Here is a 16,112-nt window from a genome sequence, read left to right on the forward strand (position 1 = left end):
TAAACAATGATGTTGAAATGATAGAGAAAAGGGAAAGCTTAGAGTGCTGTATTATTCCTGTTAAAGAGACTAGACAGAGAAAACAGATTAGATTATCATGGATATATCAGTGTCAGATCCTGAAATTATAATTTGATCTTTTGGGGAATCCTACATTTTAGTTTTTTAAAGATTGATAAGACACATTACTGAATTGTAATCACACAACAAAGGACAGAAACAGTCCCTCTTAAATGTAGGTGTTTTCAGTCCCGCAGAGCATAAAACCATCAAGCCAAGCAGTCTGCCTTTACATTCGTGAAAGAATGAGTTGTTCTAATGAGCTAACTGAATTCAAGTGTGGCGCTGTGACAAGTCAGTTTGTGAAATTGCTTCCCTCAATCAGCTGGTATTATTGCAAAGTGAAAACATTTAGGAAGCACAGCAACTTAGCCGCAAAGTGGTTGACCACGTGAAATTACAGAGCATGTGGGGGATGTTGCTGAGGCACATGGTGCGTAAGAGTCAGTAGTGCTCTGCTGTTATATTTGTAGATATGACTCAGAATTTGCAAAATTCCAAAAACACCCGTGGCATTAACATCAGCACAAAAACAGTGCTCTGGGAGCTTACATTACATTATTATGGTGTTGTGACTGAAGCCAGGAGGTGATTATTTTAGCCTGACATTTATAATGGAAATGGCTACAGTACCTGTCCAAAGACCCAAACAAATTAGACAAGCCAAATGTTGTTGTTTTTTTGTTTTGACATTTTAAAACCATTCTGAGGGTTTCGTTCAAATTAAAACTGATGCAAAATATTACACTTATAGGAGGTGATGATGTGTAAATTCAGTACTCTTAAAAATGGTATTGAGGATGTCACACAGCTCATTTTACCCAAGTAAAAAGAAAGAAAGTTAATTTTTGCCCTTAGCCTTAACCTTTCCTTTCAATATTAGCCACAAAATACGAGATAATTTTTTCTATTTGTAACTTTAAATTGACGCTATGTGCATGGGAATACACAAGGAGTGATCGTGGCTCAAGAGTTGGCAGTTTGTCTTGTAATTGGAAGGTTGCTGGCTCGAGCCCCGGCTCTGACAGTCTCGGTCGTTGTGTCCTTGGGCAAGACACTTCACCCGTTGCCTACTGGTGGTGGTCAGAGGGCCCGTTGGTGCCAGTGTCCGGCAGCCTCGCCTCTGTCAGTGCGCCCCAGGGTGGCTGTGACTACAATGTAGCTTGTCGTCACCAGTGTGTAAATGGTGGATGACTGAATGTAGTGTAAAGCGCTTTGGGGTCCTTACAAATACAGGCCATTTACACAATACTATGCAATCTACAAACAATTACATTGTGAGACCATTTGACGTGTAATATTTGTAATGTATTAAGCAAAGAAAATGAGTGAGGAAATCACCTTAATTAAAACACAAGAAGAGGAAAAACTAAGCAAGTCATAAACTAGCATTAAAAGGCAATCCCAGAGTTGTAGTAAGTGTAAGTATTGTGGCGTATCAGTCCCAAGTCTTCATTGAAATATGAAATTCTGAAAGAGAGATCGAAGAAAACAAACAATGACTAGTTTTCATTAAAAACATTCTGTCTTTAATCAAAATATGCAACTGTGTTTCTGATGTCCATCCTTTTCGCCACATGAATGAGTGGTGGTTGTGTCCTGATCATATATGAACATCCGCGCACGCACATACACTTATTCACACGCACTCTCACGCACAGGCTGACTACTTATAACATGATTAATCTGATTGTTCAGTGAAGCAGAGTGAAATAAAGAATATGATCCAGCAGCAGCAGCTTGGTAAAGCATCCAGTCATGTCCTCTGAGTGCAGCCTCAAGAAGGAGAACACATCTGCTTGCTAACCAACTACACCAAACTTCCTTTATGGCTGTTTGTATACTGACTTTATCCCCTGACGCATTCCTGACTGATTTACTATCATGTACTTAAATGAAGAATTTCTGAATAACTCAGTACTGTTAAGTGTCTTTTTGAAATGTCTAAATTGAAAACATATGCTGTGAAAGTACACGCGTAACCCTGTCGCCTTATACGAAGAATTCTCTGTGCTGAACCAGCTTTGCCAAAGAGCAGAACTTGAATGGAAACTGAAACACAGAAACATTCAAATATCAGTGTTGCTAAGAAAACCCATTTTAGCCATCTGACAAAGTTTTCTTTTTGCTGTTTGGTTTCCATAGGAACAGTTAAAAAGACTTCAAAAAAGGTCAAAATGTCAATGTGTAAAAACCAAAAGGATTTGTCTTTTCTCAATCCAAGAGTCCTTATGCTCCAGCAGATGCCTAATATCAGCCCAAACAAAGTTCTCAGCAAAAAATGTCTGAGAAGAGAAGAGAAGAGAAGAGAAGAGAAGAGAAGAAAAGAGAAGAGAAGAAAAGAGAAGAGAAGAGAAGAGAAGAGAAATCAGCTTCTTTTGTGTCCCTTGTTATCCTCCAACTTTTATACTATCACATCACTGGTATGCCCCGCTCCAGGCTGCAAGTTTGGGAGCATCAATCCTCCTCCGGCGTGGGCTCTTGTGGCAGTGCGGCTACTTCTTCTGCTGCCACTGGCCCTGATGTTTCTGGTGTAGTTTCAGGCTCTGGTGGTGGTCGCTGGCTGAGGATGACCTGCACTACATAGTCTCTTGAGATGTTGAGTTGGTCCAAGCGCAGTCTGTCTGTCAGAGGCCGCCCTGAGAAAAACCAGCGTTGCGTTGCGGCAGGCACGCCCTCCTGACTTTGCAGACGCCGCTTCATTATGCCTACTGTGTCCGTGGAACGGACTGCCAGCCGGAGGTCGCGACCCGTGGAGAGGCGGAGCCGAAGCTGGCATTCCCCTCCTGTGCCAGGATCACCGGCGCTGCCCAAGGACGGGTCGGCGGTTCCGGAGTCAGGATCTGAACCGTCGGGCTCATCGGAGCGTTCCTCGATCATGTTGACTGGGGGAGAGAGGCAGTAGACTGGCAGCTGGTATCGATTCCCCAATTCATCGTAGCATTCGGTCAGAGCTCCTGGAAGAACGGAGAATATAACCAATTAATTCAATATATTTAAAAAAATATCGAAATATTAATTTGGTTAATAAATCAAATGAAAGCTACAGATTATGGTTTGCAGGAATTGCCACTGTCAATAAATCACATTACAATATAAACAGAAGTGTAAGAACTCGGTAAATGATTAACTGGGAGCTTCAAATGCAGAGCCATAAAACACTAAAGTGAACAGCAGGGTCATTTCTAATTTTTCCTTTTCGTAACTCTTCATGGACTACTTGTCTAAACAAAAAAGTTATATAATATATATAGATATATATACCTTGCTGTGCATGAGATGGAATACGTTCTGTTTAAAGAAATCTATTAGTCATTTGTAATAAAGTGAAAGTTAAAACATATTTTTTCCCATTCAACAAAGCCAAAACCTGAACTATGCTTCATAATACCCTGGATTGATATGAAATGGAGAAATGAGAGTCATACAAATAGAAAATAAAGATTGTAGGGGGACAGACTGTGGAAGCAGGAAAAAAGGGAAAGTCTCATCTTGGGCTAAAACATAAAGAAACATTATGTCATTTCCGTGATTCAGACTCTGACAATAAAGAGTTGGTGGACAGAAAGTGGGAATTATAGCATACTGAAGAGGTTGTGTCCACGAGTAAAAATGCAAGCCATTCTGTTCATGAGGGGGATTCCTGACAGATACATACCCTGCAAAATAATTCAAACTTTTCATACCAAAAAACTAAAAGGTTATATTTATTGTGGATTAACAAAAACAGAAGATTAAGTTGATGATGACATCCAAAAAGATGAAAAACTCTCCCCACAAAAGTGAGAAGACCGCCTGACCACAGTTTCTTCTAAATGACATTTTTAAAAAAAGGTCACCTTGCTGCTGTTGCGCCGTTTTATGACTTAAACCGAAACACGATCCACCCGAGAGTAGCAGTGAGTTTTCCTGTAACCAAGACCCAGATGAGTTAGCAGAAGCCCAGAAAAGTTCTCACTACTCTCTAGATGATGACAACTTTGGCCTCGGTGAGGACATGAAAGTAACTCTTGCCTTCAAGAAAAGTGCAGAGTTCATGTAATTGTGAAGGAATAAGGTGGCAAAAAGACTGGTTTCTGGCACGTGTAGCCCACTGCGTAGCAGCAATCACCAAAAACCACCACAAAATGAAAGTGCAGCAATTATTTCAACCACAACCACACTATTATATATTGTGCAGGAGTCTACATAAATAATTGGAGAGCATGTTTAAATATTTTATAGCTCTCTGCTTTTATCAGGTACATAAAATAAATATAAATTTGAGCAAATAAATCTACAGTTGAGCTGCCCTACCTCCAATATTTCAGCACACCAACTAAACAGTTGTTTATTTAGGCTCTGATGAATTTCCTTCTATGTGGGATAACAGAGAGGGCACAATATGAAGAAGTAGTGATAGCCGGCATCACAAAAGGCTAAGATAAATATTAGTTTTAACATGGCTCAATGAAAATGTATAAACATGATCTGGAAAGGATCTTCATTTGATTTTTTTCCCTTCAACAGCTATTTATTTTTCAGCTGCAGAATGCCAATGTATTCCAGATGGTACTGATGCTTTTGGTTGTGGCATTTCATCAAAACAAACAAAAACAAATTCCACCCACAAGGTGGAATTAGCCTTGTACCAAATTTTAAAGAATAAATCTTATGACAAAAGCAAAGAAACATGTTGTTGAAGTGCTTGCTGCGCTGCATATCCCCCCCAACACGTTTTGAATTTTAAAGGATGAAAATATAAGTGATGTGAATCCGTAAATCTTTCCATCCTCACAAGGATATTCAAAACTGCGTGGGAATTTGCCCAACCAGTCTACATGTATTTTATGGACTTGGAGAAATCAAATGACCGCATCCCGAGGGATGTGGTTTGAGGGGTGCTTTGGGAGTATGCGGTATTAGCCCATTATTATGGGCTATTCGGCCTCCCAAGTGTGGTAAGAGCTTGGTTTGTGTTACCCACGGTAAATCAGACTGGATCCTGAGCTGGACTCTACCAAGGTTGCCCTTTGTTAAAGAGTCTATTCATAACTTTGATGGACAAAATTTCTAGGCACAGCCAAGGGGTGAAGGGTTTTGAGATTAGTGGTATCAGGATCTGCTGTTGTAGATGATTTGGCAATGTTGGCTTCATTGAACGATGACCTCCAACTTTCACTCTTGTAAGAAGTGTGTGAAGTGGACAGGATGAGAATCTACATGGCTGGACTCAGCTGGAAGACCTAGGTATCACAGAGTGAGCGGAAAGTAGACTGGGAGACTAACAGATGGATTCAGGTGGTACTGGTAGTGATGCAGATAGAATAGAATAAAATGCCTTTATTGTCACTACAGCTGCACAATGAGATACAGAATGCTGTACTGGCCTGCTGTAGTGACCATACCTTCACCTATGGTCACAAGCTGTGCCCAAAAGAATAAGATTGTGTGAGGAATTAGGTTCCTCTGAATTGTGGCTTGTCTCCCTTTGGATGAGGAGCTTGGCCATTCAGGAGGAGATATGAGTAAAGCCGCTACTCCTCCACAACAGGAGCTGGATGAGGTTGTTTGGGAATCTGACAAGGTTGTCTCATGGACGCCTCCTAGGTGAGGTGTTTTTGTTCCTGGTGGAGACCCAGGAAAGATGTTGGAGAGATGTAGTTTCTGGGATGGCTTTGTAACAACTCAGTGTCCCCATAAGTGCTTAAAGAGTTGGCCTCATGCCCCTGATACCTCAAGACAGATAAGCAGCACAAAATGAATGGATGAATGGCTAATGACAACAAATGGCTCCAGAAAAGATGCTCTATAATTTCCTTATGCTTTCTAAAGACAAAGACTTGAATCTCATTTCAGGGTTCACAAACAAAGTCTCAGCTAGTAATGGTAATGCAATTTTAAAAGATTTTTGAGGATCGCTGTTTGGTCCCATAGTGAGCAAACATTTTCTTTTTACCATGCTTGTGCAGACTAAATGTAAACAGCTACTGAAAAGACAGCCATAAAGTGAATCCTACAGATTACAGTGATTGTTTTATTCTGGTGTCACAAAAATACCCTGGGTTTTCTTTAGCTACATCAACACGTGTGTGTAAAACTAATGATGGCTTTGTCAGCCTCAGCTGTACTCTGGATTTCTTAATATTTAACTTGCTAAGAGTGATAACTAGGATGTTGGACATAATAAAATTGCTTTAAATTTGTGAATGTGTTGTTTCTTTCTCATGCGTTTCCTTTGCTGCAGACCTAGAATGGTGGCCTGATGTTCAAGATGAGCCTTTTCTCATCAAACAAAACGCAACTTCAATTTGTTTCTTAAAACCTATTAAACAGACGTCACAGCCAACCACACATAGCCAAAAGATTTAAGCAAACTTGCCTTTATTCTGCTGCACAGAACACAGTCATTTCCCTTGTGGGACCAGTTAAGAATCCATCCATCTTTCCCTCTATCCCAATTGTACAACATGTGATGTATTAATTGTGATGAAAACATTTAGGAATGTGAGTTCTGATTCCTGTATGCTGCTCAGTTTAAGTGTAAAGCAGTACTGGAAGACCAAAAGTGTCCTGGTGAACAAGGGCAGAATGGTGAAAGAAATCTGAAATCAATGCTTTGCATGACTGACTGAGAAAATGTAAATATGTGAGTGGTGAAAATATTTAAGTGTTGTGTCTACTCTCTGCACTGCACTGCTGGTAGAGTGAAACAATGATGTCAGGTCTAGAGAATCCACAGCTGCAGCCCAGCAGGACCTGATCTGACCTAGCCAAACTACTGAGAGGAATAAAGTAGACATTGTAAGGCACTGACATGAGGTTCTTAATGGTACTTAAAATATACATATACAGGTTTTGCAGTCAGGTGACCACTAACCATCTAATGTCACATGCCCAAAATGTTGGGCATGTGGATTATACGATCAAGTTAATAAGGCCCCAGTTACCCAAGGCCGAGAGGTAGGTCAGTGACCACTTAGCAACCACTGGTCGCTAGAGGAAAAATTCGAAAAATGTCCCAGACCAGCTGGCAAAAGCCTCATTGCGACTGCTTCGGTCCCTTCCTGTGGTCTCCAAACAGTAGTGAAACTGTGAGAAGAAACCAGAAATGGGACATCATCCGTCTTCAAAGTAAAAGCTCTGCCTCTTCGCTGCAGCAAACACATTTCTTTGAAGCCATCGTTTCCAGTCAGTGTTTCACTACTGCTTGACTGTGTTTGCAGCCAAATTGGTGTTTTCCACAGAAAATACAGGTAACTGTTCCAATCTGCTGGTGACCGAAGCAATCACCAGAATGTTTTTGGTGCAGCACTCTCTTTGGAAAAATTTCACCAAGCAACTGGCAGAATGGGCTATAATCCATCATGGATTGGCCTCACCAGAGACCCAGAACTCTGAACATTATTAACAGTGTGGGATCACGTTGACATAGAACAGACCAAAAGGGAGCAAACATCTAAAGAAGGGCTTTTAATGTGCTTCAAGAAACTATTCTTGAAAACTACTTAAAGAAATTACAAGAAAGCTTGCTTATTAAAGTTCAGGCTATGCTTAAAAATAATATTCCCTTCCAAGCTTCGTAGAATTATACAAACTCTGTTTTTGCCTTATGCCCTGCATTTCTCTGTATGTTTGCATGTTTCAACAACTCTGCATCTATTTCCCATTTTTCAAGTAAAATATAAAGAAATGAGGGATTCTGCACAGAACTGTATTATTTTTGTGAAGTTTGATGAATTGGGAACAATAAAGAATGACACATCCACGCGTAGAGAGCCTACTACAGCAGCTTATTATAACAGCTTGGATTTGGGCTTCCTGAATTTGAGCCACATATATTTTATAGATTTGTTCTAAGAGAATGCTCTTGTGTTTTGAACTCTTTGGCATACTTAGGTGACTTATTACTTCCTCCTTTCAGCAGAGCAAGAACATGCCCCTTATTTATTATTTATGGGTTACTTCTGCAGCACTTCCTCGCAGCTAAAGCCTAAACTCTAAAATGTGGTCACTGAAAATCACTAAGAGGTTCTTTTATAGCAGGCTGAATTATATTGATGCTTTATGATCGCTCTATTTACTTCCATGTTCACTAAAATGTCAATTGTAGTCTGTGACTTTAACAAGGACAGCAAAGAAGGCGCTTACATAAACAAAATGCTTCAGTAATATGTGGCAAAGTTTGCTTCCTGTTTATGAAACTTATCAGAGGGGCAATCTAAAGACACTTCCTGGGGAAGCAGCCTCCCTTTGCTTCTCTGTTCTATGTAAATTTAACCTCTTTACATTGAAGAGCTACTATTTAGTAGCTGCATGTGGTAGTGAATGCTGACAGGTGGCATGAAGTAAAAGCTCTGTATCGTGAGTATTCGAAGGGGAGATTTTGACTTTGACATTTCAGTGTCCCAGTACAGCTATTTTTCAGAAAATAAAGCTAAATCTATGACTTGTCAACTAGACCCATCACTGTGGAAATGTGTGTTACCATGTGGCAGTGTGATGCTGGCTCCATCAAGGATCGCCTGAGCCAGCAGGTGGTCATTGCTCTCAAAGGCGCTGGCCGCAGCCCGCAGCGCATCCCAGATCTCCTTCCGGCCTTCGAAAGCTGGCGCCGTATCCCAGAACTCATCTCTTTTGCTGCGCAGCTGGCCTTCAGTCATCGGGTAGTCACTTTTCCATTTAGGCCGCTCTCTCTTCAGGGGCTGGTTACGCCCTAGAGCCACTGGGAGCGGCAAAGAGAGGGAGAGGAAAGGGGGGATTTAGAGAGAAAATGCAACTAATAAAAACAGGAAGACTGACGCAGGCTGAAAATTGAAGAACCAAACAGAAATATTGAAAAAGACTCTCATAAAAGTGACGGAGGGAAAGAGGAATCAAAGGTGTGAACATAAATGGGAATAAACGGAGGAAGCAACAAAGAGAAGAAGGAGTAAAGGGGAAATACCAAGAAAAGGAAAGAAATACAAACAAAAGCAATTTGGATGTAGGGAAGAGAAAGTAGACAGATGTGGGATGCAAGATGAGAAAAGATGGGAAATCCACAGAAGATAAAAATGAGAAGTAGAGATTATGAGTAAGGAGGAAGCAGGCATAACAAAAGTTAGGATTCACTGGAAACAAAACAAGACTTTCAGCTTTGCTCATAAACACAAGCATGATTCAATTGTCAATTAAAAATGGGCCTACACTGTAACATAAGGTCTAAATGAAGCATTTAGACAAATTGAAGCTAAAAATGTATTGGTACTAAACCCAATTAAATGGTTACGGTTCTGGCATCTAACAGCCCTCCGGCTGCAGCGTGAAGGCAGGTGAGTAACACCATCTGGATCACCGCCGAAGGGGCCGACACACAGGACAGCGTGTATGTTTGAATACACAACACAGACACGGAGGTGCGAGCAAGCTGATGGATCAAGGTGTTGAGTTACACCTGCTGGTATACACGTACCCTGATGATCATGTGGCACAGTCGAATAACACCAACCTTCAACTGACTTTAGTAAGACAAGCCTCTAGCCGTGCTACTTTTAATACTTGCTTGAACTTGCTGAAAAGACTTCCTGTTTGAAATAAGCTCATTAGACAGGTTACAGTACACAGCATTTAGTAGGTTAAGGGGGACCTAGTTGGACAGGTTTAGCCTTTGATATTTCAAGGAGGAGGAAAACAATGCAGCAGCAGTACAGTAAACAGATAGCAACACAGATAAACATACATTAAAGTTCCTCTCCTGGTGCTGACCTTCAACTCTTCTCAAATACTGTAAACCACTTCCCAGTGCCAATGAAATTCATACATAGGTGCTCAATGTGAAAATTATTCTGAAGAATAGTGAACTGCACAAGGTTTAATACATGTTGATGTATCATAATTGAAATATATTTTATGGATTGAGTTCAACAGCGTTAGAAACTGTGCTTCAAATTAACTTTGACTCACCAGGCAAGAAAACTGGAATACACTAAAAAGAAAACAAACAAAATCCACCAGCAAAGTGACAAAGTTTTATGCTGAATAAAGAAGAGCCCAGAGCAAAACTGAAGCCAAATTCTTGTGAATCGTTAAACTGTGAATAAGTTGAAGCGCAATTTCAATAATATCGAACATTAAAATTTGCAAATTAATTAACTTACTAATCAAACATAAAAGTAAAAATCCTGGCTGCTTAACCATTTAATCAACTTAACCCTCTTAAACTGTAGGCTCTTTATCTCAATTATCCACTTCTTCACACAGCCCATAAAGTCCTAATCATCTGCTCATTGACTAGTGTTAATGATTGCTTACATGGTAAAGGACAGAAGAAAATGTCAGGCAGGGAGTCAATAGCTCAGAAAGCAGCTGTGCGACGCTTGCTTTATAGTACTAGTTTGTGCCTGTTTACCTACACAGAGCAAAGGGGTACACAACCAAAGCAAAAGTACTCCCCTTCAGTCTTCCAATGACCGCACGTAGACTGGTGTGGAAGATGCTATGTATAGATTAGTTGAAAAGTGAACACTTATTGTTATTTTTAACATTTAATTTTACTTCAGGCCTTTGTTGATCTGTATTGAGAACAGCACAAGAATGGGCTGTTTGTGACACTGGCCCCTGACGACAGTACACAGCTACAACATGTAAGTGACGGTCTGAAAAGGTGTCTGTAGGCTCTGCGTAACGCGTGATTTAGACTTCTGTGGGAATTCTATGTACTAAATGGAAACTCCTCGTAACCCTGCGTTTCAACCTTCCACGCCATTCAAGTTGCTGTGGGCTGCGTTGGGTTATGTACAAGGTTATGGTGTATGGTTAAAAGGACTTTCCGGTTATGTCGTAAGTTACCACATAGATTTCCCACAGAAGTCTAAATCACGCATTGGTTTGAGCCATGTATGTGTGCTTATCAAACTCAGAGCCAGAACACATGTAAGGGAGTAGGAAAAAAAGCAACCCACAATTATTTTGGTAGCACAGTGGTACAGCAGTTAACGCTGAAGTGCTCTGGGTTCAAATGCACTGGCCAACTTCACTTCGAGCTTCCTCCAACAATCCCACAACATGCATGTTAGGTTAACTTGTGACTCTTAATTGCACACAGGTATCAATGTGAGCATGAATGGCTGGCTGTCAACTGTGATAGTCCTGGAATAGACTGGGAACTTGACCACTGGGTACGATTGATCCACCTCTCCTGTGACCCTGAGCTCGATACTCGTTTTACATTTATTTGGCAAACTGAAACTAACTACATTAGAAGGTTGTTCATTTTGGACCCTGATTAGAAAAGTTATGGTAAAGAGCCTTTAGTGTGACAATGTCAAATGCTTATACTTGATTGCAAATATGGACAGATGGAGATCCGACAGCCTGACAGTCATTCCTTCTTTTGCTAAAAGTGGCTTAAGACTCGCTTAAGTACTATATATTACAATAGTCAGGATTCTTCTTTGGCTCCAGACCCAACATAGGTACAAAGCAGTTCCAAGGTGGAAATGCTCAACTACGAAGTTGAATAGCTTTTTTTGTTCCTGATTTATCTTTAGAGGAAAAATATAACTGTGCCAGTTTTCATTGGACAGGCTCTTTAAACAATTTTATGTGATTATACAAAACATTAGCAAAAGTACCAAACAATCAGTAACATCAGGAACATAAAAGCATTTTAGTGCGTCATTTAGCTGTAATCATTTTCCAGCAGTGCATGCCTGAATTCCTGCGGATATGCTCTCATGTTATGAACTTCTCTGCATGACTCTGTCCATATGTCTTCATTAGCCTGCTTTCCACATCGTCTGTCAGCCAATAATTCACGTATATCTTTAAACAGTAACCTACTTGGGTGTCATTCAGGAAGGATTTATGTACAACAATTTAACATAGAAATTTCTGCAATGTAAACCTGCCTACGAGATCTGATTTAGTGACACATAAATGTGCCTATGTTGAACTGAACTGCGTTGTTCCTGCTTGCTTGTCTGCATCAGTTTAATGCTGCATCGTCTCTTGATCCTCCACATTTTACAGATACCGCTGCTGTTTATACGCAATATCTAGTCAGGGAGGAAGCCTGAGGAACTGACAAAGACAGAAGCAGAGGCAACGAGGGAATGAATAAAGGAAAGCAAGTTTTATCTCAGCATCTCTAAGTCTCCACCCCACCCCCCATGACCAACTGTATTTACCGCTCTGTAATTAAAATAACTCACTGGCTATGAGCAGAACTCATTTTCAGATCAGACAAACCAGGAAACAACACTAAGGAAGTTGTGTACAACACCTCAAACTACAAGAAGGGGCTCTACCCCCCTCTCTCTCTTTTTTAAAGATTCACACCATTTAAACGCAACAATTCCCCTTAAACCCCACCCAGAGCTTTTATAGTTGACAAAGCACCCTTCTTTCACTGTGCACCCTATCCATATCACCAACGTAAACTATATAATAAAGGGAATATGTACTACAGCATGCATTCATAGACAGTGTCGCACTCAATTTCTCACTGCTTGAGCTGTCATCCCTACTATGCTTTGGGACTGCATGCAACTCCATTTATTGCTCAGTAAATAAAACTAACCTTTAACTTGCAGTTTTGTGCGATATATCACTTTTTGCTCACACGATACGTTTCGCTTTTAGTCATAAAGCTACAGTTTTGGCACTTCCTCCACTCTTCCGACCACTTTTCAGGACACAGCATGACCCGACACCTCGGTCACAACGAAAACAATCAATAAAAAAAATAAAATAAAAAATAAGACAAGATCAGCAGCTGCCATATGTGCACCCCTACTCGAGCTGTCAGTAACTTCAAGTTGTGCAGAGAGTCTGGGCATAATTCAAATCTGAAATCACACTGAATCACGCCTGAGCGCTCCCCTTGCATGCCATTGCTGCCTGTGACCCATATTTGTTATGCAGAAAGCTAGCAAGCTAACTAGCTACGTTTTAGCCGGCTAGCTTAGTCAACACCAAAGAACAAAGGGAGGCAGCCTGGCACAGTCAATGTTTCCCACTTTGTAAAGTAGAGAGCAGACGAGGCGTCGTTTGCCGTTTTAAGGCCAGGTGCATGGAGGGAGACACCCGGCAGGGCTGCTGTCTGTCTTCGGCTCTGTCTGGCTCGGATATTAAAAGGAAGGGAAGAAGACCTCCAGTCAGGACAACATGCAGGGAGCCTGGAGGAAGCCCTTCATAAAAAAAAAGGAAATGCAAGCTTGTGGCCAATAAAATACGTCGACAAGCCCCGCAAGTTACCTCCAGTGCCGTCCGAGTTCTCGTTTAAGCTGCCCGAAGAGTCGTGGTGGCTCCCGACACAGCCACCCATGGATGTTTCAGCAGAGCAGCCCGGGCTAGGTAGCTCACCCCCCGGCCCACAGCTACAGCTACATCCACTACCCCTGTCTCGTTTTTCTCTCTCTCTTCCCCCCTCCCCTCCTTTTCTCCCTTCCTCCCTCCTGTCCTCTCCTTCCTCCTCGTTTCCTCCCGTCTTTCCCTTTCTCCTTGCTTCCTCCTTCCCTCCTTCTCTCAGCATAGACTGAGCTCAGCAGGCATGATCTTATTTGTGTTTTTCGGCGGCGCAAGAAGGTCTGAGAGAGGTTCACGTCGTTGCAAGGTGACCGAGGTAGGAATGAAGGAGAGAAAGAGAGGGGCCGAAGGAGGAAGAGATATAGACAAAGGACAGAGAACAAAGGAGAAGTGCACCGTGCAAAACAAAACAAAACAAAACAAAAGATAATCATGGGGTATGAAATATTTGCTTTGGACTTTGTACTCTAGTGATGTTAATGCATTTTGACACATCTGATATCATGTTTTATGAGAAGCTGTTTGCTGCACAGATGAAGACACATCAAAATGTTCACCCTCTATTATTATTATTTATTATGGTCTCATTCATTCAGCTGTGCTGCCTATTATATTCTAATTTCCACTCTATTTAATTTTATTATTCAATTCATTTTTTTTTAGTTTTAATGCACAAAATATTGTTGATTTTGTGTTGCATGTTTTTTTTACTCTGCTCTTCTTCCTGCATGGGAGGCTTTCATTAGTGAAACTAGTTTGCTGTTTTAGACACACATTTTAGATTTCTTAAGTTGTACACAAACTGGATTTTACCCTACAGAGCATAATGACAGCAGTTACAGTTGCAGTCAGAAGTTTGTATACACTCATCATGGTAATGATTTCTTTGATCAATTCTTTTTCCAAATAGGAACGTGGTACAGAAGTACTACAGGAGTAAAGGTGAGGCTTTCAAACCTAACAACACTCTACCAGGCCTAGTGGTGGTAGCATTATGCTCTGTGGCTGTTTTGCTGTCAGTGGTACTGGTACATTGCATAAAGTGGATGGAATAATGAAAAAGGAGGACCACTTCCAAATTCGTCCACTTCGTCTCACATCAGCAGCTAGAAGGGTGAAACTTGGTTGTTCCAACGGGACAGTGAGCCCAAACACACCAAAGCTAGGTTCTGGAGTGGATAAAACAGGCTAACATTAAGGTTTTAGAATGGCCTTCCTAAAGCCCCGACCACCAACCTATTGAAAATTATTGGAGACTTCTTAAACGGTTGGTCCTTGTCAGGAAACCAACCAATTTAAATGAACTTGCTCAAATATCCAACTAGAATTATGCCAGAAACTTGTTGATGCCTAGCAAAAGCATCTGGTTGATGTGCAACTTGCACCACCAACCAAACATTAGTGGGAGTCTATGTATATATTTGAGTCTGTGTACTTTTGCTTTTGACCTTGTGTGGATTCAAGAAAATTCAAAATGAATTCAAACTTGTTTCTTTAAAGTCATTAAAGATGTAAGCTGTACAGTCATTCTACTGTGGAAAAAGAATTACCATGGCATTCATGAGTGGATGTAAACATCTGACCACAGCTGTATTGTGTTACAGTTCTATTCTGTTCTCTTCAGTTGTTAGACCGTCTGTAGTTCTGTTGCAATAACGAAACAAAAACCACACTTAAACTTTATTGCAGATAGAAAAATATTGTCATAGGGTATTCTGAATGTAGTTCTGCTTTTTCTATTCTTATATACTTCCCTCTTTTCAGCTTATGCCACTGTCAAAATATATCAAAATATATTACATCAATTGTTTCAGGTTTTAACACCCAAAATGTTGTTGAGTGACAGTTGCATAGATTCTGTTCTATTGTACTCTGGACACTATCTTTGGGACTGTGCTAAAGAGATCTATGTGTAATTTGATGCACTAGAACACACACCCACACCCACATGCACATACCCACACAGTCACTCACGTGTTTCTTAACACAAACACAGAACAGCAACAGGATAGCGAGGTTAGTTTTACAACAAAGCTGTCTGGAATTTCAGTTATTTCCCATTGCTAGGAACTGAAAGAAGATGCTCGAGTAGGAGCGAGCTTAGTTGGAAGCCCTTCGCTAACAATCTGCGTGACCTAAATGATGTAATATGATGTTACAAGTTCCTGGAGTTGACTTTCCTCTGAATACTTAAGATCAAGGTCATAGCAGGACATTCAGCAGAATCCTCTGTCCTGCCTTCTATATGTAGACCGTTTCATGATGTAAAGGACTGAACTTTGAATTTTATGCTCCCATGCTTCATTCAGGGAGTGCTAAAGATGGCTGAGAGAATCGATTTTGTTGGACATGTTGCCTTTTTTAAGCCATTCACAAACGTTACAGAAACTCGTACATGTCACAGAACCTGAAACCCACACTGTTACGACCATGCCCAATGATGGTTAAACGGAAACTCATAAAAGCGTGCAGTTGTGTGGTTCCAATTAAAATCCCAGACTTGGCTGTTGGTCTTCTGAAGCATTGTTAGAAGTCCCAGTAAGCTGTGAACTGTTTCACACAGTCACTGCTCACCTTACTTTGAGAACGGCAGTGACCTCTAGTGACATGGTTTACTCTAACATCATGATTACATTAGTCATAATGGTAAATTGGTTTGATTTATTTTACAAACTAAATGAGTAGTTTGAGTATTTTGTAAGAAGAGAGACTTAAATAGTTTATTGGCAGTTAAAAAGCAGGCAGGGAGACACAGTGATGTTGCAATAATCACAGTGCCAATA

General features: G+C 40.8%; 1 protein-coding gene across 1 annotated transcript; it reads right to left on the reverse strand.

Annotated features, from left to right (window-relative positions):
* Window positions 1-1,566: 1,566 nt before the first annotated feature.
* ubtd2 (ubiquitin domain containing 2) lies at window positions 1,567-13,650 on the reverse strand. The gene is made up of 3 exons (XM_006784913.3): window positions 13,279-13,650; window positions 8,528-8,764; window positions 1,567-3,017 (listed from the first exon to the last, which is right to left on the reverse strand). The coding sequence occupies exons 1-3, from the start codon at window positions 13,553-13,555 to the stop codon at window positions 2,518-2,520; spliced, it is 1,014 nt and encodes a 337-aa protein (XP_006784976.3). The 5' UTR covers window positions 13,556-13,650; the 3' UTR covers window positions 1,567-2,517.
* Window positions 13,651-16,112: the final 2,462 nt, after the last annotated feature.

The sequence above is a fragment of the Neolamprologus brichardi genome, chromosome 10 (genome assembly GCF_056152115.1).
Source record: "Neolamprologus brichardi isolate AB-2024 chromosome 10, ASM5615211v1, whole genome shotgun sequence".
NCBI classification, from domain to species: domain Eukaryota; kingdom Metazoa; phylum Chordata; class Actinopteri; order Cichliformes; family Cichlidae; genus Neolamprologus; species Neolamprologus brichardi.